The 24,098-nt window shown below is 42.6% G+C and overlaps 5 protein-coding genes across 5 annotated transcripts; 3 read left to right on the top strand and 2 right to left on the bottom strand.

The window, feature by feature from the left end:
* Nucleotides 1-1,011: 1,011 nt before the first annotated feature.
* fam78ba (family with sequence similarity 78 member Ba) lies at nt 1,012-2,681 on the top strand. The gene is made up of 3 exons (XM_029525545.1): nt 1,012-1,346; nt 1,525-1,804; nt 2,439-2,681. The coding sequence occupies exons 1-3, from the start codon at nt 1,012-1,014 to the stop codon at nt 2,679-2,681; spliced, it is 858 nt and encodes a 285-aa protein (XP_029381405.1).
* Nucleotides 2,682-3,737: 1,056 nt separating this feature from the next.
* On the bottom strand, nt 3,738-14,245 carry slc35a3b (solute carrier family 35 member A3b). Its single transcript, XM_029525544.1, has 8 exons — nt 14,018-14,245; nt 9,996-10,252; nt 9,738-9,892; nt 9,069-9,191; nt 8,691-8,865; nt 6,329-6,447; nt 6,073-6,206; nt 3,738-5,451 (listed from the first exon to the last, which is right to left on the bottom strand). Exons 2-8 carry the CDS (start codon nt 10,207-10,209, stop codon nt 5,334-5,336), a joined length of 1,038 nt encoding a protein of 345 aa, XP_029381404.1. The 5' UTR covers nt 10,210-10,252; nt 14,018-14,245; the 3' UTR covers nt 3,738-5,333.
* On the top strand, nt 13,440-17,205 carry imp3 (IMP U3 small nucleolar ribonucleoprotein 3). The gene is made up of 8 exons (XM_029525548.1): nt 13,440-13,528; nt 14,979-15,273; nt 15,363-15,470; nt 15,625-15,699; nt 15,782-15,861; nt 15,955-16,006; nt 16,182-16,254; nt 16,415-17,205. The coding sequence occupies exons 2-8, from the start codon at nt 15,137-15,139 to the stop codon at nt 16,439-16,441; spliced, it is 552 nt and encodes a 183-aa protein (XP_029381408.1). The 5' UTR covers nt 13,440-13,528; nt 14,979-15,136; the 3' UTR covers nt 16,442-17,205.
* On the bottom strand, nt 16,775-19,050 carry sec22ba (SEC22 homolog B, vesicle trafficking protein a). Its single transcript, XM_029525547.1, has 5 exons — nt 18,825-19,050; nt 18,286-18,395; nt 18,008-18,168; nt 17,775-17,921; nt 16,775-17,579 (listed from the first exon to the last, which is right to left on the bottom strand). The coding sequence occupies exons 1-5, from the start codon at nt 18,897-18,899 to the stop codon at nt 17,425-17,427; spliced, it is 648 nt and encodes a 215-aa protein (XP_029381407.1). The 5' UTR covers nt 18,900-19,050; the 3' UTR covers nt 16,775-17,424.
* Nucleotides 19,051-19,126: 76 nt separating this feature from the next.
* LOC115058237 (uncharacterized protein C1orf21 homolog) lies at nt 19,127-23,918 on the top strand. Its single transcript, XM_029525549.1, has 6 exons — nt 19,127-19,459; nt 20,495-20,636; nt 21,072-21,151; nt 21,539-21,609; nt 21,772-21,835; nt 22,945-23,918. The coding sequence occupies exons 2-6, from the start codon at nt 20,546-20,548 to the stop codon at nt 22,981-22,983; spliced, it is 345 nt and encodes a 114-aa protein (XP_029381409.1). The 5' UTR covers nt 19,127-19,459; nt 20,495-20,545; the 3' UTR covers nt 22,984-23,918.
* The last annotated feature ends 180 nt before the right edge of the window (nt 23,919-24,098 follow it).

Genomic DNA, 24,098 nt, shown 5'->3' with positions numbered 1-24,098 from the left:
ACACAACTTCCGGTGTTGACTTCGGCGACCAATGGGAGATGGACCGAGGCGTGATACAGCCTATAAACACGCCCACTCTGTCTTTTTTTTTTTTTTTCAATGCAGCGGTAGGGTGACGCCCCTCCCCTCTTCTGCCTCCCCAGCATCAGCACCCCCAAACCGAACCAGGTGACCGGCGGCTCGAAGAGGATGCTATCCGGTCCATGATGCTCACCAGCCCGGAGGGAACGGGACGATGATACGGCCAACCGAGAACCGACAGGCTGCCCGGTACAGTCCCTGTTTTCTGCACGTTTCTGCTGCCTCGCTGCCTCCATTCATGATGCACCATTCATGCATCCCTAAGAATGGAAGCCCACAACGAGGAAAACATTAACATCGCCTTTCATAGCCCTCCTGCCTCGCCTCCGTAAGCCAGAATCTCGCTCATTTGATGAAGCTCTTTTTCATGTAGGTCAAAGATATGAAGAGCCCGATTTTGTCTTTTGAGGGCACCGCGCGAATGTAGGACTAAATAATACGGGAAAGCCACGCAAACAAAAGGCATCCAGCCCCCCTCCTCTGACGCACCTGGCTGCCTTGTCGCCACTTGACATGACAGCGCAGAGCCGGGAGCAGAGCAGCAGGATCAAGGGGCACCGACGTGCGGCCGGACGTGTGGACTCGACCTCCGGACGCCCGGCGGAGAAGCAGCAGGAGCAGCCCAGGGGTGGCCGGATTGCAGTTTCTGGGGACGAGCGCCAAGGGCAGTGCGGCAGTCAGCAGGCAGACCGGGGGGAGGAGGCTGCGGAGATCTGTGATACTTCCCCCTCAGTCCCCACTGCGCTCCCCGCTGCCCGTCGTCCAAAAAAATATGATGCTGGATGCTACAATGTTTGATCAATGGTGACTGTGCTACTCCTCATCATTTCCTCTCCTTTTTGTTTGCCCCCTTCACACCCAACCAGCGATGATGGGTAATTAAAAGATAAGATCTGCTCTTCAGGAAAGGGTGGAACCCGCGGGGGACTGATGTGCATGCCGGCCAGGTATCACTTGCTCCCTTCTTCTCTGGTTTTGCTCATTTTGCTCGTTGCCTGCACTATGGGCTGTATTCAGAGTATCGCGTGCAAGCCCCGCATCAGGCGGGAGAACATTGTGGTATATGAGGTGTCAGCCTCTATTGATCAGTGTCCCACCATCATTGAGGAGAACTCACCGATTGTGCTCCGTTACAAGACACCTTACTTCAGGGCCTCAGCAGGAGTTGTGATGCCACCAGTGCCCCGTAATGAGACTTGGGTGGTGGGCTGGATCCAAGCTTGCACCCAGATGGAGTTCTACAATACCTACGGAGACATTGGCATGTAAGTATGTGGAAAGCACACTCAGTCTTTAAGTTTTTGTTCACTGTGTGTATGTCAAGGTGGGTACACACACAAGCACAAACCCAGAATGTCCACAAACTTACGCCTGCCACTGCCCCCAAAAAAAAAAAAAAGTTTCCCATCCTCCTGTTCTGTCCTCCTCTGTCCACTGCCGCAGGTCCAGCTGGGAGTTACCAGAGCTGCGAGAGGGTCGGGTCAAGGCCATTAGTGACTCAGATGGCGTCAGCTACCCCTGGTACGGCAACACCACTGAGACTGTTACTCTGACCGGCCCCACATCCAAACCATCCCGCCTGACCGTCAGCATGAACGACAATTTCTATCCGAGTGTGACCTGGGCAGTCCCCATCAGCAACAGCAACACACCGATGCTTACCCACATCACCAGAGACCAGAGCTTCATCACCTGGCTGGTGGCCATGAACTCTGTCACAAAGGTGGGCTCAAGAAACACACAAGTTTGTACTCATATCCATCATTCAGAACTCCCACTGTCCAAGTCGCCAAAAGGCTATGCTCAGTTTGAAAGGAGAGCACTGGCTCTACATCTGTAGACACTTCTCTCCCTTACTGGCTGATACTATCAGCTCCTCCTGCACTTTTATTTTCTGATGCAAAGTTACAAAGAACTTTGGCCCCGACTTCATCAGCTGAATAGAAGTAGACTAGAAATCCTGCAATGACTTCAGCTCAGTGGAGGAACTTCAACCAGGCATAAAATGTGGATCTAAGCGCCGGCCATGTTTATATACTGTCTTTGTAAAGCGTAATTCTTTTATAGATAAAGCAAGTTTTTGTCATTTTTTGTCAATAAGTGAAGGACAAACTAAGAGCATACCTATCTTTGTTGGGCGGGCTGTTCAGTGCAGAAGTAGGTGTTCAGAAAAGTGTTACTAAAACTCAGTATCTGCATTCAGATGAAATGTTTGTTAATTAAGGTTCATTGATACTTAACATTGGGTTTCATGTTAACTACAAATGTATTAGCAGTAGAGGACACAATGCACAATCAGTCTAAGATTTATATCTAGAGAACAGTAATGTTAAAGCTACTCGGCTTTCTTCTTCCAGGAGCGTATTGTGTTGCAGGCGGTGAGGTGGCGGATGCGAGTGGACATTGCTGTGGATCCAGACATGCCTCTGGGCTCTCGGGCCTCATTGATGGGTCGTCCTTACCAGGAGCAACCACACATCCTTAACTACCAAGAGCCCATTCCTCCCAACGCGCTGGGGAGGCCCAATGCCAACGACGCCCAAGTGCTAATGTGGAGGCCACGGAGAGGGGCTCCGCTAGTAGTCATACCGCCAAAATAAGAGGGTCAAGTGGATGCACAGACAAAAGTTTAATTGTTCCCTCCTCCAACAAAAGGGATGATGAAGGTGATAAAGCCTCTCGAAGAAGAGACAACTGATGGTTTTTCCCTCCTCTCAAGACGTCAGTGGCTTATTAAAGTGGACTATCTTACCAAGCCAGAATGGCTATTACATCACAGGATGTAATACTGGACTAGTGTCAAAGGCCTTGAGGTCAACAAGGCTTTGTTGGCTCCTGACAAGCATTGGACCATATTGAAGAGTCCTGCCTCCCTTTTTGTGAAGAAGGAACATTGTTTTTAGATATACGACAGAGGTATTAGTCCACAACAAGAACTGCATCCTGCATCCTTATGTAGATCTTATTGCATGAGAGAGTGAGAGAGACAAAAAACTGTTGTTGAGAAGTTTAAGGATACTATTTGTTTTGTATAACTTGATACCTGATGACATTTTGATTGAAAACGCGGCCAAAAAACAGACAAACAACAAAAACAAACAAAAAAAAAAAAAAAGAAAGAAAAGAAAAAGAAAAAACTTACGGCTGGTTAAACCTCATCAGTGCCAATAAAGGCCTTTCAGCACACTCAGTACCAGAGATAAAGGATGTACTCAGAAAATTTAAGAGACAAATTATTATATTATTATATATGAATCTTTTTAGGTTAAGATGAAACTCATACATCCATCAGATTGTATTAAGAAACATCCACTTGGCATAAAAGTCTGAGAGAAAAACACATCTGCTGTAGTTTTCACTGGAGTTTTGCTAAAACACCAAACTTATGCACAGACATATTTTCAAGTCTCAGTAGTGCACCAGATATTTTATTCAGATGGGTGACAATCCATCAGAGAGGCAAACTGGACCTGTTACCACATTAAATAAGTAATGTCAGTGACGCTTCAATAAGTGCTGTGTAAATGACCTGGAATTGTGCCATACAACACATTTAAAACACGACAGTGATAACAGTGTGGTCACATCATATATCAACATCGAAATAGGGCCGAGATGTACTCGGACCAAGGGTAGATTGGCAGTGGCACTAATCAGGCCATGTTGCACCACAAAGTTATATAAATCTTGTCACAGTAAAGGAAAACTACATGTACAGTTTCCTTAAAGTGGAATTAAATCAGACTGAATTTTGGCAAGGATTGATTTGGAATAAGTGCAATTTTTTTTTACACTGGTTCTGTGAGCTCACACAGCATCCCATATGACCTCATATCACTTACATTAGTTATTTTGCAGTAGATTTCTGTACACAACCATAGATGAAGACCATACTGGTCATCGGTCCAAGTCTGTGTCTGCCACTCCACACACAAGTCACATGACTCATCCTCCATCTGTGCTTCTCTCCAGGTTCACACCTCACCTTCCCATCTGCCTGCTCTTTCTCTCCCCTTCACATCCACCTCAAAACATACACAAGCACACCGCACACCACACACACTCATAGACAGATTGCTATTAAATCTACAACTATGCAAAAATACTGACATAAAAATTTAGTAAAAAAAATGGCTAAATAATTTGTTATCGTCTCAATTCTGTTTTTATTTGTCTGGATCAGTGCTGAATAAAAATGTCTTACTACAATGTAAAATACTCAGAGGTTAAACTAGGTTATATTAATCCAGTGTCTACAGTTGTTGCTGCACAGCAGCTCATTCAGCCATCTGTTGCTATAGAGACTGGTTTGGTTTTTCTGAGTGTGCTGCAACTGGAACTGGAGAAAAAAAGCAGTTCAAAATATTCATGGGTGTGCCTTCCTCTGTTTGAATGCATTACTGTGAGTGTGTGTGTTCATGAGAGTGCTGCGCACACACACACACACACACACACACACACACACACGCACTTACAGTTATGATATCCATTAATTCCACTTTGAAGTAAGAAAAAACATCAAGCCAGAACTGGCTGTTTCAGTATAAAAGATGGCTTAATTTATTCAATTGTTCTTCGATAATTTTGCATTTAAGTAACATTAAAATGAGAGCTTTTAATATAAATACTATAAATACTATATCAAAGGCTATAAACAATCAGGTCAAAGCAGTCACATTTCATCTTATCATATTTAAAAAAGAACATTCAGCATCTTTAAACAGAGGTAACCCCTCCTCTTTGCAGCATGTTTGCTCTTCATTCCACCACTAGATGGAAGCTCTGCCAGGGATTTTTCTTCACTCTGATAGAAGTGCTGTGGCTCTCGTTAAATCATCATCCCCTTTGTTTTGCAAATAGGTCATCATATAAAATGACTGAAATAGTAAACTATAAAATATGCTTTTTTGAAGCATTCATATGGTCATGGTTTTGTCAGAATATCCTCCTGCTCCCTTTAAAATGCAGAACATTTACAGTAAATGCGTAAAAAAAAAAAAAAGGTTTCTTTTACTGTAACATGGTTTTATTAGCTGTGTTACCATGACAGAGTAGGTCCAAATTTCTCCCACTAGCGTTTTATTTTAGAAAAATATATTGACAAAGAAAATCTACTTAGGATTAATGACACTCTGTGGAGTATTTCCTACTTTCCTACGAAGTTTAGTCATCTCCACATTTCCCTGATTTGCTTTGACTGGTCGTCACCGATCACAGAGTCCTGCTGCATGCCATCCTGTGGGGTTTCTCTGTCAGGTCGCAGATTTCACAGACGTCTGTGTGTTGTTCGTGATGCCACTGGCAGGTTTGCCCTCATAGCTGTAAAGAAATGTTGCAGCAATAACCAGCACTGCCCCTATAAAAAACATCCTAGAAGAAAGACAGAACAAGACAAAGAATGGGAATAATCAAGGCATTAGAATAATAATAAATAAAACAACAAATGGCTGCACACACTTCTTATGCAAACAACAGTTAACATCCATGCTAGTGCTACTTTGAGATTGTACAAAGGCACAGGAATGTTTGGTTCTTCAACATTTGTGACAATGCATGTTTCACAGTTTAATGTGGAACATAATGAAACACAATAATGTTAATACTGAACACTTTCATCATTTTACTTTAGCGTGCTAGAACTGCACTGGGAATTTTGTTAGTTTTAAAGATATTTGGTCAAACCCAAAGTCATTTATTTATTGTCATTTATTGGGTGGTCATCCGGAAGGAATTCTTAAAGTCTGAGATGAACTTAATATCAATTCATATTTAAGGTATTTTATTCAAGACCACAAATGGAAACCGACTGTGACAGTTGAGGAGAAGGCAGGAATTAGCGAAGGGTTTATCTTCTAGGCCTCTAGAAAATGTCATACCATTAAATGTAATAGTTTTTGAGATGTTTCATTCTGTACTAAAGTGGTGGACTGACCAAATAGCCAACTAACAACAAAAATTGAAACAAGATTTACACTTGTTATGCATGTTTACCTGTTGGGATTGAAATCCTCCAACAAGAAATAGGATATGAGCGTGGACATGATGATGGACACAGAAGTTGCAAATCCTTTGAGTATGTTGTCAGCAAATTTAATGACAACTGCAACGACCAACCCGCCCAGAGCCTACAACAACAACAACACAGTTTCAAACCGCCCCGCACCTGGGCAATCATTCAACATGAGAACAAACATGTACAAGAAAATACATATACGTGCATTTTAACCATTTTAAGAAATACACAAACCTGTAAGAGAACAACTGTGCAGGTAATCATGTTGTAGCCCTGAAACATTCCCAACTCTCTCACCCTCTGGCCGTCATACATTATCAGACCTATTAGGCCAAACACAAAGCTGAACAAACCTGGAAGAGACAAGTAGAAACACAGGTGAGGCCATAACATGATGACATGAGGCCATGAGCTGAGCTGCAATTTAGAGTTTCATCATTTCTGTCCTCCCTTAAACCAGACAGCTGCCTCACAAACACACACACAGTTTAACCTATTGCCCTCTTACTCTGCAGTCATAAAAAGTCAGAGGGACTTCAGTCTGTTCATTGTCTAAAATCAGCATTTAAAGTTTTTTTAAAGTAGTGCCTCGGAGTTGATTTTATTTTACATCTGAGTAAACGGTCAGTGACATTAGGGCCTTCATCATCCAGGGACTGCACATTCTGGCCTCATGAGGGACGACATTGTCCTGCACCAGAAAGAACTAAAGACCCACTGCACCAACTAAAGATCATCCGGTTCATCATCAACAGATAGGTAATGTTGGCTATGACATGGAGAGCTGTGTGAGCCTCCACATGCATCCCCAGACAGAATCACGGATACCCAGTCGTACTGATGAGGTTACAGGCAACATAAGGCTCACCACAGAGTCTCCAGGCTTTAATGGCTGTCACATATGCTGAGTCTGAAAATGCTTTTGCCTGTGAGAAGAACAGGGTACCAATGCCAGTTAAGGTCTTCTCTAGCAGATGCTCGGCAGTGATATATAAATATCACTCACAGGCATTACAGTACAAAAGATGGTACTTCAGAAAGAGCACAGGAGACATCCTGCCTCATAATTGTGCATCAGAATGAGCGGCTCCATGTGCTCTGCACTTTAGGTTTGTTGCATTATAACATACATTACAATAAGGATAAGCTGCTGCTCCTTTTCCTCAGACAAGTTTGACATGCACTGGACACAATGCAGTGTGCCATATTGCAACCTATGGAGAACCAAAACATTGGTCTTCTTTACTGTCAAACATTAAATACATCTCAGAGACATGCCGCATGCAGAATCTTGTCAAATTTGACTGGAGTTAAATAACTCTATGAGCTAGAAGATGGCAGTGAAGTGTTTACTTTAAGGGAGTTGATGTGGAGGTGGTTAGGACCGTTCTCTATTCACAAATGTTTTACCAGACTATTGTCTTTCTTTTTGTATGCTGTGACATGCTGGCAGGGTGGCAGAACAAAAAGGAGATGTGGTTCAGGTGGAAAAGCTGGTTTTGTGGTTTGCATGAGGCCAAGAAGGAACTGATGCAAACTTCTATCATGCACAGATAATCAAATCCAAATGAAATATTATTATCATCTCTAATGAAATAGAGAAGATTTTCAGTGTCAGTTACAGTCATGGACTCTTTGTCCCCGGAGCCATTAACCTCGTCAACTCCTCCCAGTGGAGGTCTTGGGAAGTTGAGTGCTCAGTCTGCTGCTCTGCCCTCCGTTTTTTTTGTTGCTGTCTATTTTAGGCCTTTTGTCTATATTATGAAATGGAGAATTATTTAGTTATATTATTATTGCAAGCATTTTGTAATATTTTACAATGAACTTAAGATTCCAGTAGAGTTGTATTTGCTTTTCAATAGGTACCTTGCAATCCTCTGTAAATTAATGAGTGAGTCTTAAATGCCAAAGGCTCAGACAAAGAGCTCCATGAATGCTGTCTTGTTCAAGTCTAGCAACACAAAGCAAATGGTACGCCTTTAATTTCAACACAACAGGTGTTGTGCCCAGTGTTGATAAACCTATTACTCTGTATAGAGTAACCTGACATGCCAGTTGGCTTGTGAGGAATTTAGCCACCTTGCAAAGTTAGATTTTGATTCTTAGTTGAGGACAAGTAAAAACAGAACATCCTGAAATAACCTTAAAAAATAATAATCTGTAACCTTCTGAAACATAGCTACATTAAATTGCTCAAACTCTGCTGGACTTTCCTATTCCAGAAATCATGTGGATCTGGCTTATAAGGCAATTATCTGGTTAGTCCTGTTGCCTCACATCAAAAAGGCTCTGGGGACGTGTTCTCACTGTTCTGCGTGGGCTCCCACAACTATATAATACCTGGTTGTTGGAATGCTTGTGTGTCTATATACGTCAGCCCTGTCCTGTCCAGGGGACACCCCTGAACTTGCCCTGAACTTGAGCTGGGATTAGCTGCAGCACCCACTGTGACCATGTCGGACAAGTGGTCAGAAATTAATTTGTTGAGGTAAAGCTCAACAATTATTCAGTTAGAAACTGATGAAAAGTCATTTTAGGTTTGTGTCTCATAGAACATGAATATATCGGGGGGGGTCGGAGAGGATGGGCTACTCACCCAGCTGTATGTTACGGAGCCATACACTCTGTTTAGTCTCCTTAAGGATCTTTTCAAAGTAGACTCCAGCAAAGCCGCTGGACAAACAGGCCATCAGCACGGCCATCAGCCCCACAAACTGCGAGCCCGTGGACAGGACCTTGTGCTCAGAGTCACCTCCAGACTCAGTGGGCCACTGTGGGAGTTTAAATATCAGGTTAATACCCATGTAAATGTGTCAGGTCAGAGTAGCATTATTAATGGACTGAAGAGTGAATAAAGCCATATTTATCATTTAAAAACAATCCATGCTGCAACACTAGAATTCATGAAACATTCCTCACACATATGTAATTGCTGATTTCTCAAGGTCTTCCCTGCTTCATTATCTGCTAGTACCTGCACTAAAGTGACTCCAGCCATGAGGAGGAGCAGGGAGAGCCACTGGTAGAAACCCAACCTCCTTCCCAGCATCGAGACGGAGAACAGGGCTGTGGTCAGGATCTTCATCTGGTATGTGACCTTGATGGAGTACAGCACAAACACAAAACGCATGGCAACCAAATATAGAGAATATACAGTATATATCAGTATCATCAGTATTATATCTAAAAAAGACCCAGAGTAAAAATAGAAAGCTGATGTCTGGGCCCTCCACATTTTGAATATTACCAGGTATGGTTCTGTAGGAATATACACCACCAGGACACACTTTCCTGTTCATTTCAATGAGAATGTGTATCCAGACCTTTGACGGGTAGTGACCTAGTGTTTTTACCTGGACAGAGCCAGGCTACTTGTTTCCCCTTACTTATATATTTTTTTAAAATAAGATAACATAACTTTAGGCTGCATCTCCTTATTCATAAGAAACTAAGATGTGTCAATTATCTCATCTCAGCGTGGAAGCAAATAACTACGTTTAACAAAATGCCAAACTAAATTCCTGTTTTATAGGGTCAGTATTTCTAATTTGTGGACAAATAGGTTTTATTTGAAATCTCTTTTCACCCAAAAACCAATAATATTTTACACAGAGCGACTTTGGACAAAAACAGTAATGTGTACCTGATAAGTGGCTGCATCCAGGTTGGACAGGGCAACATAGAGCAGATTGTTCTGCAGCGTGTAGATTCCCGCAGGAATGGCCAACTTTATGGTCTCCATGGGGTTGTGGACAACCTCCTCCTTCGTCAGCTGCTTCATTGCCTGCACACTAAAATCTGACAGACAGTATTTTGTCAGATATTTAACCTCAGACCACACACAAAGTGAAGACAAAAACATCTCAGCTCCTCGAACATCCTGCTGCAGATTTTCACTCACTGCTGTCCTTGAAGACAAGAAAGGTGCAGACAAGGATCTTAATCACTTCTGCTGACACCACGGCGGAAGAGGCCAGGTAGCGTGGGCCGTCATCCTTCAGGGTGCGGGAGTAGCGCATGGTGAGCACCAATGAGGTGGTCTGCAGCACCAGCACTCCGAGAGAAAAATACTTCAGCCTCAGGTGTGACTGTGACTGTGACAGTGACACGACCATTGTGGAGGACTCCAAATCCAAATAAGTAGACAACAGGGGATTCCTTTAGGAAACAGGGAAAGGTAAAGAAAGAGTCGAGGACATTTGAGTAAGTAGAGTGGTCAGGAATGCTGGTCTGCAGTTAAAGAGGGTTAAAGGGAAGCTCATGTGGCCCAGCCTGAGGGAGTACAGGGCATTCCTGTGAGTGACCTACAGTCCTGCAGCGGCAGGGTCACAGACTGGCAGAAAAGCAGTACACTCACACTAGCTACAGCTACAGGAGGTATGTAACACACTTGAGTTCCGGAGATGCTCCCATGTTATCCAGACATTTGGCCCCTGTCAAAGTCGCTCATTTTCTAATATTTTTTTTCTTACGCAATACATAACTGTGGCCATAATGTTATGGCTGACTGCTATACTTCTAATACTACACTACTGAGAATGTAGCACAAGCTTTCACTTGTGAGGGGGCATTTGTATATTTCTGTATTGGTGAAGGATCTGAATAACCTTAACTGTGCAACTAGCATTTATGTACAGGTGTAACACTGTGCTCAATGTGTAACAAATGTAACAAAAAGGATTGACAATAACAAGATGGGAATTTTTGTAATAACCTTTGATAACCTTCAGCAAAGCACAAATAAAAAGGAAACACAGTCTAAAGTTAATTATAACCTAGACTGAATAAATGGTTGAGTTGAGAGCAATAAGTCATTACCAGTCTGCAGTAATGTGAAGATGGACTTTCCTCTTATGTTTTATATTTTCCGACTGAAGCGTCTTCTCTTTGTCTTTGCCTACTGCTCTTTGTCACCACACCATGTGCCCACATACTGAAGGTTGTCCACAACAGACAGACCATACTAAATGTCAGCAGTGTCGCAGTCAAATCCTCAAGCCGTGGGAAGAATTATATGGCCATCTCTGGTTTTTATGTTGTTATACTGCAGGGTGGGACTGGCTCAGCTGAACTATTTACTCTGTAGGGTTATTAACTTGCCACTGCTACTGCAAAATATGCTCAAGTTTTTAGTGCAGAGAATAAAAAAAAAAAAAAAAAAAAACCTGGGTGGGTATAAGGAACTGTTCTCACTTTGACTGGAAACAAAGTCCTCTTATCTATGTCATAAAATGGTTGGATAGACTCTACTATGGCAAATACAACACTTTGGTAAGCAGAGGATGTAAAAAAAAACAAACAAACAAAAAAAAAAACCACAAAGTTTTGACAAAGCAAGAACTGTGGTGTGGTCTCCACACACTCACTTCCTTATGTAGCAGCTCTGCTCAGTAGAGGGGGGATGGCTGCACCACAATCCCTCTCTCTGTGCAGCTATGTGTGTCCTTCTCTGTCTCTCTGCACATTTCAAGAACACCACTGGTTTTTGTTTTCAGTAGCTACGCTCTGGTTCATGAAATAATCTGTAACTTACGTGACACAGCATCAAAACTCAGAAGAATTTTTTTACCATTAGCATATGAAGTGTGTATTTTACTGCTGATTTCTGCACCTCACTCTAAAAAGTAAAAAGCATAATTCCATGAAGGCTAAGTTACAAAAGGGGAAAGTCGTAGTTTATTCTACTAAAAATTTGAAGTTACTTTTCCAATTCATTCATTTATTCATTCATCATCAACTGCTTATCTGTTTCCGGGTTGCAGGACTTTTCCAATTAATATCTTGCATGAAAAAATATGACTGATGCATTGATGTAAACTACATCACAGCATATTAAGCAGTTCAACCCCTCCCTCACCCTCCAGTCACTGGGAATATTCAAGTACTACTCCATCTAACTATCAGTTAGAGTACACACACCATCAATACTATAATAATATAATGGCCAGGGTCTGAATGATGAGTGGCGCTGGTTCACTTTTAAATCTTACATATACACAATTGTTAATATTGTAGTTCTACACTTGAATGTAAGAATTCAACTTCTCAACTTTCTCCACCACCTTCGCAGACTGTTTCACACATAATTGCCAACATGATGCTGTGAAATTAACACCTCCTGTCTCTAAATTTTACTAATAAGCTACACCAATAAACATGTCTCATGGTATAAATGATACACTGTAACACAAGTGCCTACACACAGATTTGTCTTTCAGCTGCTGTCAATCCCCAACTATTTGTGCACTGATACCATATTGTTTCCAGCAATTCAACTCTGATGTGCGTTGACAGAAAAAAACAATTCAACAAACCCGAAAAACTGGAAAGCACTGCCAGATATGCTCTAAGATTAAACTCAGTCTCATATACCCTTGGGAAAAATCAGGTTAGATGAGTTTATAGAAGCACTGGATTAAAGGTATCTGCTACCTGCAATCTGAAAATTTTGTGATAATCAGAGGATTCATATTAAATTTAGAAATAGCTTACCGATACCTGTATTTTCAAAATGGCATTGGCCTACTAAGGTCTTTGACAACTTTAACTTGCTGAGAATTCTGCTGCCAGTTTTCTGAATAAGACAGAGATGGACTGGGACTAAAAAAAACAGCCCTGGTCACTGACCCAGCCTGGCACACAACTACCAGAGTGCAGAAATTGCGCGGCGGCAGCCAGCTGTCCTGCAGTAGCAGCCGCTCTGTCATTCTCCAGAACATCCAGATGGTCAGTCTGGATTAAGGTGGAGAAATAGCACCACACCCCTCCTGTTCAGAAATCCTAATACTGGCTATCAGTCACTTGCAGTTCATCATCAAATGTCTGTGGCCAAATTAGATCTCTGCTATGCTCATGCCATTCAAATTTCCCAGCACCGTTAGAGCATGTCCCAAGAGCTATAAACAACAACACACATAGGGAAGCAGCATTGTGTCAACATGTAATACACAACAGGTCAGTGTCATCAACATCACAGTTGATGTTAGACGGATGAGCCGTCGCATTATTTTAAAGTGTCTACTCAAAGTAATGGCTAAAACGTAGCTTTTTAGTTAAGCTGTTAAATATCCTTCATTTTGGTCATCACTCGTATCACATTTGAATTTTGAGTTTCTCTTTTGTTTTTATTTTTATCTTTCAACAAATCATTTTATTCTTTTTGTTGGAGTGCCAGTTTCTCTTACATCGCTTACCTTTAAAGGCATATTTTAACTGTACTGTACTTTGTGAACCATAAACAACACTGTACTGATTTGGCATATAAAATGTGTGATGCAAAGCTGCCTTGCCCTCTTAGGCAGGTGTGCCATTAGATAACATGTAAAACAGACTTGTGGCATGTCAACGAAAGCAGTATGTCTGAACCTGCACAGGGTGGGGCCTCAACCACCCTTGGGACTCCTGGCACAAGCTGAGGACTCAGCACAGGACAAGGTAACTTAACACTATTCAGACGACTTGTCAAACTGCAATCGTCCAGAGCTCAGCTGGAGCTGTTTGAAATGAAAGAAAGAAATTCTACAACTTAACTACTCACTGACCTGGATGTAAAGCAGCAGCCGCTGTTACCAGAAATCACCTGTACATTTGTTTTCTTTGACGTTATCTTGAACAAATATTGAACTTAACAGCATTATCAGGATGTGGATCCGTCAAAAAGGCAAATCAAGGCAGAAGAACAAACGAACGAATGAATGAATCGATCAGTTTCTACAGGTCGACTTGTCCTGAGAGTCTGACTGAGCTCTGGCTGCTCTCAACTTAAATAACGTTATTAATCAAACTTCTCCTTTCAGACGTTTTGACAGATGTCTGTTTACCTCCCACACATGTTTCATCATTTCGTTTTTACTGTTTTAGCTGCATTTTGTGAAGACATCGAGAGTCTCGCATCTTTCCCCCAGTTCAGAAAATCTAACTTACCTGTTAGAGCCAGCCTCAGCTGAGGACGTGGAGGGACAGTACTTCTCCGAGAAGTAGTCCCATTAATGTCCCTCCTCCTGTCTGGTACAACACTTAAAAAATTCAAATACAGACAAGACCGATACGGAGAAAGGGTAGAAAGGGTAGAAAGGGTAGAAAGTCGTTGCAGCAGAAGAGCAGACGTTGGCAGAGCTCCGGAATGACTGGCGGCCCGTCCTGGATGAGTCCACATGGACCACATACCGGAGAGGCCTGCTGACACCTGCTGGGGAAAACACACAGCAGTCAGACAGCATCATTCAGAAAACAGACACACCGATGAAACCGGTGATAAAACAATCCTTCACGGAAGCGAAAGCCCGAGTCGTGTCAACCATCCCTCCATAAGCAGCGGGGATTTAAGATGAGAGAGAAGAAAGCAAACCAGCAGCCCAAAGACTTTCTGGTCTTTCGGTGAAATATGAGTAAAAAAACAAAAACAACAACAACAACACACAAACACACACGCACACACACACACACACACACACACACACACACACAAAACAACACAACAACAACCACAATAAAAACAACAACAAAAATGTGCCATATAATTCTGATTGTGCTCATTAGTAATTGAATGTAACATTCTAACACACACACACACACACAAACAACAAAAAACAACAACTTTAGACTGGATCCAAATAATCACAGATATCCCTCAATGAATAATACATTCAGGGGATGACAAGTATACTTTTTGTATTTGCTTAGATAAATAAATGAATAAAAAGGCTTTAATATTGACCTGAATTATACGCATTTGATTTAATTTCCTCATCAAATGTTCCCGCTGTGTTCTTGCATGACTTATCTATTAACACGTCTGTTTATAAAGCTAAAACAAATATTACAAACTATTCTAAATTGCATTTACTAAATTCACTGTTTCTAAATTGCATGCATTTAATTACAGGATGAACACCAGACCCCTGCCATTGGAGGGCGCTGTGGCGTGACTCCTGCAGGAAACGTATTAGACGAGGAAGAAGAACATCCACACGTGTTTCCTGGCCGTGTGAGAGGAAAGCAGGATCGTAAATAAGACGGATTTAGCCAACAAAAGGTGTCAGGATGGTCCGTAAATTAAAGTTTCATGAGCAGAAGCTGCTGAAGAAGGTGGACTTCATCAACTGGGAGGTGGACAACAACCTGCATGAGGTCCGAGTATTGCGGAAGTATCGGATCGAGAAGAGGGAGGACTACACCAAGTGAGTCTGGAGCTCCACGATGTGAACATTGTGTCAGTGGACACAAAGGTGCTGATGGAGGTGTTGTTTTTTTTTCTCCACGGTCTAAGGTACAACAAGCTGAGCCGTAACATCAGAGAGCTGGTCCAGAAAGTCCGAGACCTGGACGAGAAAGATGGCTTCAGAGCTCAGAGTACACATCGGCTGCTGGAGAAGCTGTGAGTGTGATGATGAGATGAAGGACTCAGGTCTGGTTTTCGACTGATTGTAAACACTGAGGCTTGTATCTGTCTGGTCCCCTGCACTGACACATTGTTGATATTGGCCCGCTCTTTGACGGATGGCCTGATGTGTTTCCTCTGCACTGTGAAGGTACAGCATCGGCCTCATCCCCACCAAACAGAATCTGTCCCTCACAGAGAAAGTCACAGCGTCTGCGTTCTGCAGGTAAACACTCAGACCTTCTGTTACACTGCACTCCCATCCAGTGCACCTGAAGTCACTCTGATCAGCTGTGTGTCTCCTGCAGGAGGAGGCTGCCCAGCATCATGCTGAACCTCCGTATGGCTCAGAACCTGAAGACAGCCATCACCTTCATTGAGCAAGGGCGTATCTTTTATGAACTTAACAGCAATCCAGTCTTTTTTTTTTTAGGTCATTTTTTAAATTTAGTTCCAGTGGTTGACCTTGACTCTGTCTCAGATGTGCGGGTTGGCCCAGACATCGTCACAGATCCAGCATTTCTAGTCACAAGGTTAGTGTCCACATTTGCTTTTTACTTTTCCAGGTTTACCTGGTATGAGAAGAAGAAATTGATTACAATTATCTTGATGGATGTTTCATCTGTTGATTCTGAAAAAATTATAGCCACGGTGTCTGTTTCAGAGTGATGAGTGATGAAATATTTTTAAGATCACTGTGTTTTTCAGAAATATGGAAGATTTTGTCACTTGGGTGGACTCCTCCAAGATCAAGCAGCACGTTATGAATTATAATGATGAGGTGACCTTTTTTCGTTTTTGCCTACTTGTTTTTCAAACAAATGGCCACCTCAAGTTTTAATCTTAGTCGTAAGACATACACTTAAGTGTCATTGATCACTTTTGTGGGACTAAAGCAAAACTCCATTGATGACCTAATAACCCTTTTGTTTATTTTGCAGAGAGACGACTTTGATATGGTGGCATAAATCTGGTGCGTAATGTCCATTTGCCACCTTGGAAGACATGTAAGGGAGAAGAATTTGCTTCTTAAGTGTGGGGTGAATAACTCTACAGCCCAGTCTTAATTGCCCCGAGGAGAGAAAGTAAGCACTCCCCTCTGAAGGAGAGTTGTTTTTGAGTAAGGATAAAAGAAAAGGACTTCCAGGCTTCCCATCGTTCCCTGAACACCTTTGTATGCCGTTGAAATTAGCTGCTGAACTCTGATCAATCGACAGTTGATCATCCATCCAATCATCTGAAATGTCTCCTGTGGTGATGTGATTTATCTTGAATCTGTATTGTCTGTTCACATCACATCCTTTTTTTTTTTTTTTTTTTTTTGTGGCGTTTGAGAACAGAATCATTGTTTTCCTCTTCATGGTTGTCAGTGGAGTCTTTCCCAAGACTGGCCACCATCACACTGGCGATACAGAGCAACCTCCACAGTTGTGTAGATGTGACTGTTAGTTGTGAATATGAGCTGCCCAGGTCAGTAAGTTAACTTGTCATAAATACAGATTTGATAAATATTTTAATTTTTTTCCAATGGAACTTAGTTACAGTGTAAACTTGTGAACAATTTTTACATTTTTTTAATCACAATATTAAGACTTTTCACCAAACCTGCTCTGCATATACACACCGGTTCTGTCTAATGCTGTGGCAACTTTTATCAATGTGTAAACATTCAAAAGTCTTAATATTCCAGTAAATAAAGTTGCATGGCATAAAGCATTTACTTACTTACTCAAAGAAATCCCATCACAGACTATTGGCTCAGTTTATACAGAACATAAAAAAAAAAATCAGCCAGAGTGGAAAAAGGCATAGAAAAACATTTAGGCTCAACATGGCCAGACTGTATAGGACCCATTTAAGGCACCCTGGTAAATGATGGAAATGTAATGGGATCTAAAGGTCGGTTTTGAACAAGAGACACCTCCTCCCTAAGTCTTTGTGTAAGAGCCCATCAGAGCCACCAGAAGCGTACATAGACAATGAGTGTTATGAAGAACACTGCCACAGCAGCCACCTTGGCATATGTAGAGCGAGTGTTGAGGTATTTGGCATCGCTGCGGTATTTCTTCGACAAGCTCGACAGGTTGTTCGCTTTTGTGTCCAGGGCTGATGTTGAAAAATGCAAACGCACAGACATGAATGTCTCAGTATCAATAAACAGGCATATGATTTTATAATGTGAACACAGGCAGAACATAAATATTGAGCTGCAAATTTGCAGATGTTAGTTATTGCAGCCACACTGAATCGTATTGCATTACATCACCAAGTATTCTTGGTGTTTTGCACATGTTCCCTTACCAGAAAGAGATTCTCCTCTTTGCAGAACCTCCTCAATATTTGCCACCATAATTCTCTGGACGTCCTGCAGCTCAGTGTTGATACTGCCCAGGTTCCTCCTGGCTCTACTGTCAACATACGTCTTCTTTGTTTTCTGGATGTATGTGTCTGAAATAATGTATGTATGAAACAGTCAGGATTTTGGTTGTTTCTGTGGACACAACCCATGACAGACAGATCGCACAATATCTTACCAAACTCAATGAAAGAGTACGGCCTCGTTACTCTGGATACTTTTCCTCCGTACTGGTCATAGAACTCATTGTGGAGATGTTTAAGGTAGGCAAACGCAATCTTCTTAGGAAATGAAGCCTCACAGAGGCACAGGTAGCAAATGCCCTCTTCTATTAAATAACTTCAAACCAGAAGGAGTACTACAAGTCGGTGATTAGGTATGACAATACATTCATCAAACTCAACTGGAAGAACAATTGTGGTATGTTAGAGATCTGATTTCCCTGAGGGGACTCACTGAAAGTTCATGACCCCAGCCTCCAAAGTGCAGTGGTCCGGACTCTGAGGACTCAGCTTCCGGCACAGCTGCTTGGCCTGGCTCTGGTACTGCTGCAGGTCCCTGCCTGGCTGCCGGAGGTGAGCATCACGTCACATCACAGCCGGAAGGAACATGATTCAGTTGCGACACAGTAGCAGAGTATAAAAAAAAAAAAAAAGACTGATATATATATATATATATATATATATATATATATATATATATATTGAGCCAAACTTCAAATCCAGTGTTTAAATATACTTAGTTTATTGCCATACCAGTAAAAAAAATTATTGTAGATAGCAGAACTATTATCGTAACCTAAATGAAAGCAAACAATTGTTTAAAAAAAACATCTAAGTTATACTTGAATAAACACCATGGTACACTGAAACTGCCGATAATTTAGCAATCATCAGGATAACTTTACTGCCATATGCTTTGGGGGCTAGCTAGGATAGCTCTCATGAATTAAATATGGGACATCAGGACTGCAGTTCGTCCCGCAGAGCCTGTACCTGGTCCTCCTCCTGGACGGACGCGGACAGCGGAAGTCCGTCCGCCACACGAGCGATCACCGTCAGTAAAATCATCCCGGCGGAGGTCGGCGCTCGGCGATCTCTGGTGTCTCTTCTGCCTCACTGGAACAACTTCAACAACTTTTGTCGGCTCTCTCTGTCAACTTTGATGATGTAGGAAGAATGAGCTGGACGGAAGCGTGTGGTGGGTCGGTGAAATAGGCCCGAGTGGAAACTGATTAGAAGGAACCTTCGCGGTCGATTTTCTGTCTCATAAAGAAGGAGGGGGCACACTTTAAAAACCAGGTGGAAAACGACCTGGACTGTTTTGTGTTTTGGCACAAATATTTTTTTTGAGGGGGGGGGGGGTTATTTGTTTGTTTGGTTTAAAAAAAATAGATGAGTTGTTGAACTCTCTTCAGTGCTGTATAATCTTCCTCCCTGAGTGAGCCGGGCCATGAGCTCCAGCAGTCCGAGCAGACAGCTGGCAGACGGACTGACGGCCCCTCCACTACTGCTGATGGCCGGACGGAGCCGGGCGGTGCAGATGCGGTCTTTGTGGCTCCTCCGTCTGGATTAAAGCCTCTCTGAAGCACCACAGGAGAAAGCAGCTGAAGCATGGACAAGCCAGACAGGTAAATCCGTCCCATGCTCTCTGCTGCGGCATTTATTTCGCAGTCTATTGTTTGTTTATTTGGTGGCGATCGTGTCGGCGTTTCCTGCCAGCCGAGGAATGGCTGCTCTTTTTTTGCATCTTTTGTTAATATCTTTCCAAAATAAGGAGCTGTGATCATTATCTCGTTCTCCCAGGCGTTAGCTGGTGGTTGGTATTTTTCAGCTTTTAAGGGGATTTTTATTTTTTTATTTTAATTTTTTTGCATTTCTTGTTTTTTCGCCGCTTGCCTCTGTAGCCAATGAACTTGCCCGGCGATGTGCCGTTTTAGGATGAATCGCGGCTCTTATCTATATAAACGTACAAAGGACAGACCATTATGAGGATGGTAGTGGTGTGTGATGAAGAGCTGACTCCGCAGCTGGACGCAGCTGTGCGGCCGTCAGTATGTGAAGGATCGCCCCAACTACGTGGGGATCGATCACGCTGCATGACTTGGAGCCCGGTGTCTGCAATCGAGTAATATTCCCGAGGAGATGAGAGCTCCTGTGCACGGCCACAGATTAATCCCATGAGAGCCACAGAAACCCCCCCAGTCGCTCATGATATGCCCCGCCGGCTTGGCGACGGGGGCATCACGGAGAGCTTGAAAGGCCTCATTGTTGCGGGGCAGCTGGCACCGCCGTGCGCTCGTCCCGATTGGTGTTTTCCCAGACTGCCGTGTGCTCGACTCTCAATCCGGCGACACCGGCTATTTTATTGTCCTGCCAGGAATCGACGGAGCTGCCTGGGTGTTTTAATTCCAGGGTGGGGCGCTCCATGACTAAGTGATTATAAAAATTAGTGCTTCTCCAGCTGGGCCTGGGGATCTCCATTACGAGATCAGACGGGTTTACTTCTTCTGCTCTGAGAGTCTCCTGTGATGACCACAGACAGCACAGATGATTTCCCCAGGGACCAAACCTTTATCAAGAGGCCCGTGGGTCATCTGAGGCTTTTCTGTTTGGAGGTCATCTGTGCATATCTAACCCCACCACCCACACACACTTGTACCCAGGTGTGCCTGTAGAGCTCGGGAGTGAGGAGCAGAGCAGCTGAGGAGGAGGAGATGGGCTGCACGTCTGCCAAGCAGGTGTCTGCCGTGCCCAACGGTGAAGAGAGCCAGAATAAGGCCTACAGCAACGGGGACCTCCTGTCAGGTCAGTCACTTCAGTCACTCACCGCACACACAGCTCACACAGGCTGCCATACCGTGTGTCCATCAGGCCACAATTGCAGTGCATCATATCTGTATTGTCCTTTAACTTTCTAAATATGGGGTAGTGAGATATGGGGCGGGGGGGGGGGGGGGGGGGGTGGAGAAGCAGCGCAGAGAGGAGAATCAGACTGACAGCTCATGTGTTTGTTGCTTGCCAACCATTGTTAAGGGGGGGGGGTTCAGTCTGGAGGGTGAGAATCCAAGCACATAATTACTTTGCCAAGTACTGAACTGTGAGAACTATTAACCCAGAGCACTGTGCTGATCAGAGTGGCTGTGAGTGGGTCGCCCTCTGCGTGCCTACCAGCTCTGCTGTTGCGTATTAATAAGAGGAGATGTGCTCTTCTCTGCCTCTCTGTCTCCCATTCTGTCACAGATGAGTACAAGATGAAAGGAGTGGAGAAAGTCAAGTACATCAGTGGAGAAGAGGGAGGAGTGGACGGCCAGGACAGCACAGTGTGTGGTTCTATAGTATTTTGTGTGTGTGTGTGTGTTTACTGGGATGTTTGTTGGCTTAAATTATGGCTTCTGTTTATCTTCCTCTTTCTAAAACGGTTTGTAATAAAAAAACCAAATCATGATAAATTTCATATACAGATCCATCTCTCACAGGGCAGTGTGCAGCACACATTTCCATATTAATGAGGCAGTATGAAACAAGTGCAACACAAAAATGTTTTCTGATAAAACACTATTTTTTTTAAAATACTACGATTGCCAAACCACATAAGTCAACTCCTGAACTTTAACGTTAACTGTGTGCTTTTTTTTTTTTTTTTTTTTTTCGATCACGTGTTTTCTGCAGTGCTTTGATCACGTACGTTTGCTACTTTTATCCTGCAGGAGAAAAGTGCTCTCCTTGGTAAAGGTCAACACATGGATGAAACGGGATCAAATGGAAATGAGAAGATACTGTAAGTCTTGGAGATTGATGAAGCTGTTTATGCTGTTCGGATATGAACATATTTTCACATGCATTGACATATTTGTAAATGTATTCGAGCCACAGCGCACTCTGCAACATGTCACAAATTACACTGCAAGGCTCTAAGCAGATTTGTCATGTTTCCTTGCAGAAGCATCCACTCCTCAGAGAGCCAGCAGGAATTCTTCAGGATGTTAGACGAGAAAATTGAAAAGGTGAGGAGAGGCAAGCCGTCAGCGGAGCATCACTTTTTGATTTTGTATTTCTGCAAAAACCCCTGCTAAATGACATAATGGAGGTTAATCCTATCACTGCTGCAAATCTGAAGTGAGGACAACGGCAGATGACATAATGATACCACAAAAGAGCCTCAATCTGTCATGTCCAGAGTTTTCCACGTTTTTGGTTAAAGCAGCATTGTGGAAAACAACACAAGTATCATGTGTTTCCAAAGACTGGCTGAGCCTATTCTGCTCTCAAATTAAAACAAAACAAGACATCAAATGATGGTTCGACTGTAATTCTTTTTACATTTCTGAAATTCTGTTTTTCATGACGATGTATTTATATTGAGGAATTCATACAATCAAATTTAGGCTTCCACAGAGGAAGATTTCGGCAAAAAAAGTGAGAGTGTGGACCCTGTCTGGATGCATGAGCCTCATTTTTCCCTTGGCTTCATTAGTGCACAGGCACTGTAGTTTATTTAGAGTTGATCCCTCATACACCGTCCTGTTGCTGGAAATACTCACTAGTACAGCTAATGTGTATTAATCCGCAGCTAAAAATATCGCCCAACTAATGTCCCATTTCCTTCTGTTTGAGCAATGACTGGTAAAAGCTACAGTGACCAGCTGTTTGTGGGACTTTACTTGGCCTTCTTTCTGATCAATATCTCGTTGAGAGCCAAAGACAGTGGAGGAAAGTTAGACATAACAGAGAAATAGTTGAGGGCATTGTAATTGAATTTGTTTCATGAAAAATAATGCCAGTCTTATTTCATATGTCTTGGTTTTTGTCTGCAGTTTCCAGCATGTCTTAAAGCCTTTTAAATAGCCCGTAGAGGAAAAAAAAGATTTAGTGCGTGTTTAGCTAAAGGAAGCAATGGTAGAAACAGAACATGTTACTGATTGTTGATAAGTACATGCAACAGATAATTTCCTTAACTTTCAATTAGTCTGTTTGTAAGTTATATTTCAGGCATTTCACTCAATTCTTAATACAATTATTGGAACTGCATTAACGTCATAAGGCAAATTCTTTTAGTTTCAACGTCAGGACAAGAAATTGAAAGAAAATACAAACATGTCTGTTATCTGCCCAGGGCCGGGACTACTGCTCAGAGGAGGAGGATTTGACATAACACTGTTGTCCTGTACCATCTGTCCCAAAATGAGAGGAACTGTGTTTCCAGTGTTATGGATGGACCGTACCACGTGATACCATGTCCAGGGGGACTCTGTCTTGCTCCCAATGTCCCTTGTACACACCTCAGAAGAATGGATTACTGACTTGAATCAAGCACCTTTTTGCCCTCATGCTTACAAACTGTTCATCTGATTAACCCCCGACAAAGACTGAAACAAAATCAGAGATGGTTCTGGATTTTTTAGGTTTTCAAAGCTCTCCATAGAGAGAGGACGCTGAGTTTTACTTTCTTGATGAAGCCATTGAAATGTGGGGATCTTAAGGAACGTTTTTTTTTTTTTTATTTTACCTGCTTGGATAACTCCTTAAAGGTCAGTATACATGGATGTCACCAAGATTTCCATTAGACGTTTTAAACACAGACCATTTCCAACAGCGCTGTTGTGGACACTTAAGTTGAAGTGAAAATAACATCTGTCTGCATCATTCGTTCCTGAATGCCTCCCTGAAAAGTCAACTACTTGGAAACTTTCTTCATTCCACGGCACAGGATAAACCTCTTTACTACAGCACGTCGGTCAGTGCAGTGTGTTTGTCTGTCCATTACTGTTTGTGTCATGACGTAGAGTATTTATGTTGAATAAGGCTCAGGGTTGAAGTGCTGTAATCTTTGTCCCATGCAGTCAAGTCCTTCCACTCATTAAAACGTTGCACCATTTTAAAGACACACTTGCACTCACACAGCAGGGTCACTGATGTGCCCTGCCTCAAAATCTGCTTAATGTTAACCCTGCAGGGGGGACACTGCTACATCACATATTAGTCCGATTATGTATTTTGCTCACCAGTGTTATGTTATTGTGTTCGGTTTCTATGTTGAATTTTTGTTTTTCTAGAAAAATAAAAGTGTTTTCAATAATGTCTCTACACAGCCAACACTGTTGTGATGTTTGTTTGTTTTTTTTTTGATTATCGAAGAGCCAATACAAACTACACACTACAATACAAATCCATTTGTGAATATGTTGAGGTTGGCTCAGATAGGGGCGGCATTATTCAAAGTGAAACTGCATTACTGTACAGCTGGTCGGACATATCGGAACCTGCTTT

The sequence above is a fragment of the Echeneis naucrates genome, chromosome 17 (assembly GCF_900963305.1).
Source record: "Echeneis naucrates chromosome 17, fEcheNa1.1, whole genome shotgun sequence".
Classification (NCBI taxonomy): Eukaryota; Metazoa; Chordata; class Actinopteri; order Carangiformes; family Echeneidae; genus Echeneis; species Echeneis naucrates.
Note: the sequence above shows the minus strand (reverse complement) of the source record. Positions and strands in the feature narration are given on the sequence as shown.

Coding starts and splice junctions, on each gene's coding strand:
- sec22ba (XM_029525547.1), bottom strand. CDS start 18,899: ATGATTTTACTGACGGTGATCGCTCGTGTGGCGGACGGACTTCCGCTG. Junction 18,396..18,824: donor CCGTCCAGGAGGAGGACCAG/GTACAGGCTCTG, acceptor CACCTCCGGCAG/CCAGGCAGGGACCTGCAGCA. Junction 18,169..18,285: donor GCTGGGGTCATGAACTTTCA/GTGAGTCCCCTC, acceptor TCTGGTTTGAAG/TTATTTAATAGAAGAGGGCA.
- imp3 (XM_029525548.1), top strand. CDS start 15,137: ATGGTCCGTAAATTAAAGTTTCATGAGCAGAAGCTGCTGAAGAAGGTG. Junction 15,274..15,362: donor AAGAGGGAGGACTACACCAA/GTGAGTCTGGAG, acceptor CCACGGTCTAAG/GTACAACAAGCTGAGCCGTA. Junction 15,700..15,781: donor ACAGCGTCTGCGTTCTGCAG/GTAAACACTCAG, acceptor TGTCTCCTGCAG/GAGGAGGCTGCCCAGCATCA.
- slc35a3b (XM_029525544.1), bottom strand. CDS start 10,209: ATGGTCGTGTCACTGTCACAGTCACAGTCACACCTGAGGCTGAAGTAT. Junction 9,192..9,737: donor TGGATGCAGCCACTTATCAG/GTACACATTACT, acceptor TACTCCATCAAG/GTCACATACCAGATGAAGAT. Junction 5,452..6,072: donor GAGGATTTCAATCCCAACAG/GTAAACATGCAT, acceptor TCTTTCTTCTAG/GATGTTTTTTATAGGGGCAG.
- fam78ba (XM_029525545.1), top strand. CDS start 1,012: ATGTGCATGCCGGCCAGGTATCACTTGCTCCCTTCTTCTCTGGTTTTG. Junction 1,347..1,524: donor ACCTACGGAGACATTGGCAT/GTAAGTATGTGG, acceptor CCACTGCCGCAG/GTCCAGCTGGGAGTTACCAG. Junction 1,805..2,438: donor CCATGAACTCTGTCACAAAG/GTGGGCTCAAGA, acceptor TTCTTCTTCCAG/GAGCGTATTGTGTTGCAGGC.
- LOC115058237 (XM_029525549.1), top strand. CDS start 20,546: ATGGGCTGCACGTCTGCCAAGCAGGTGTCTGCCGTGCCCAACGGTGAA. Junction 21,610..21,771: donor AATGGAAATGAGAAGATACT/GTAAGTCTTGGA, acceptor GTTTCCTTGCAG/AAGCATCCACTCCTCAGAGA. Junction 21,836..22,944: donor TAGACGAGAAAATTGAAAAG/GTGAGGAGAGGC, acceptor TTATCTGCCCAG/GGCCGGGACTACTGCTCAGA.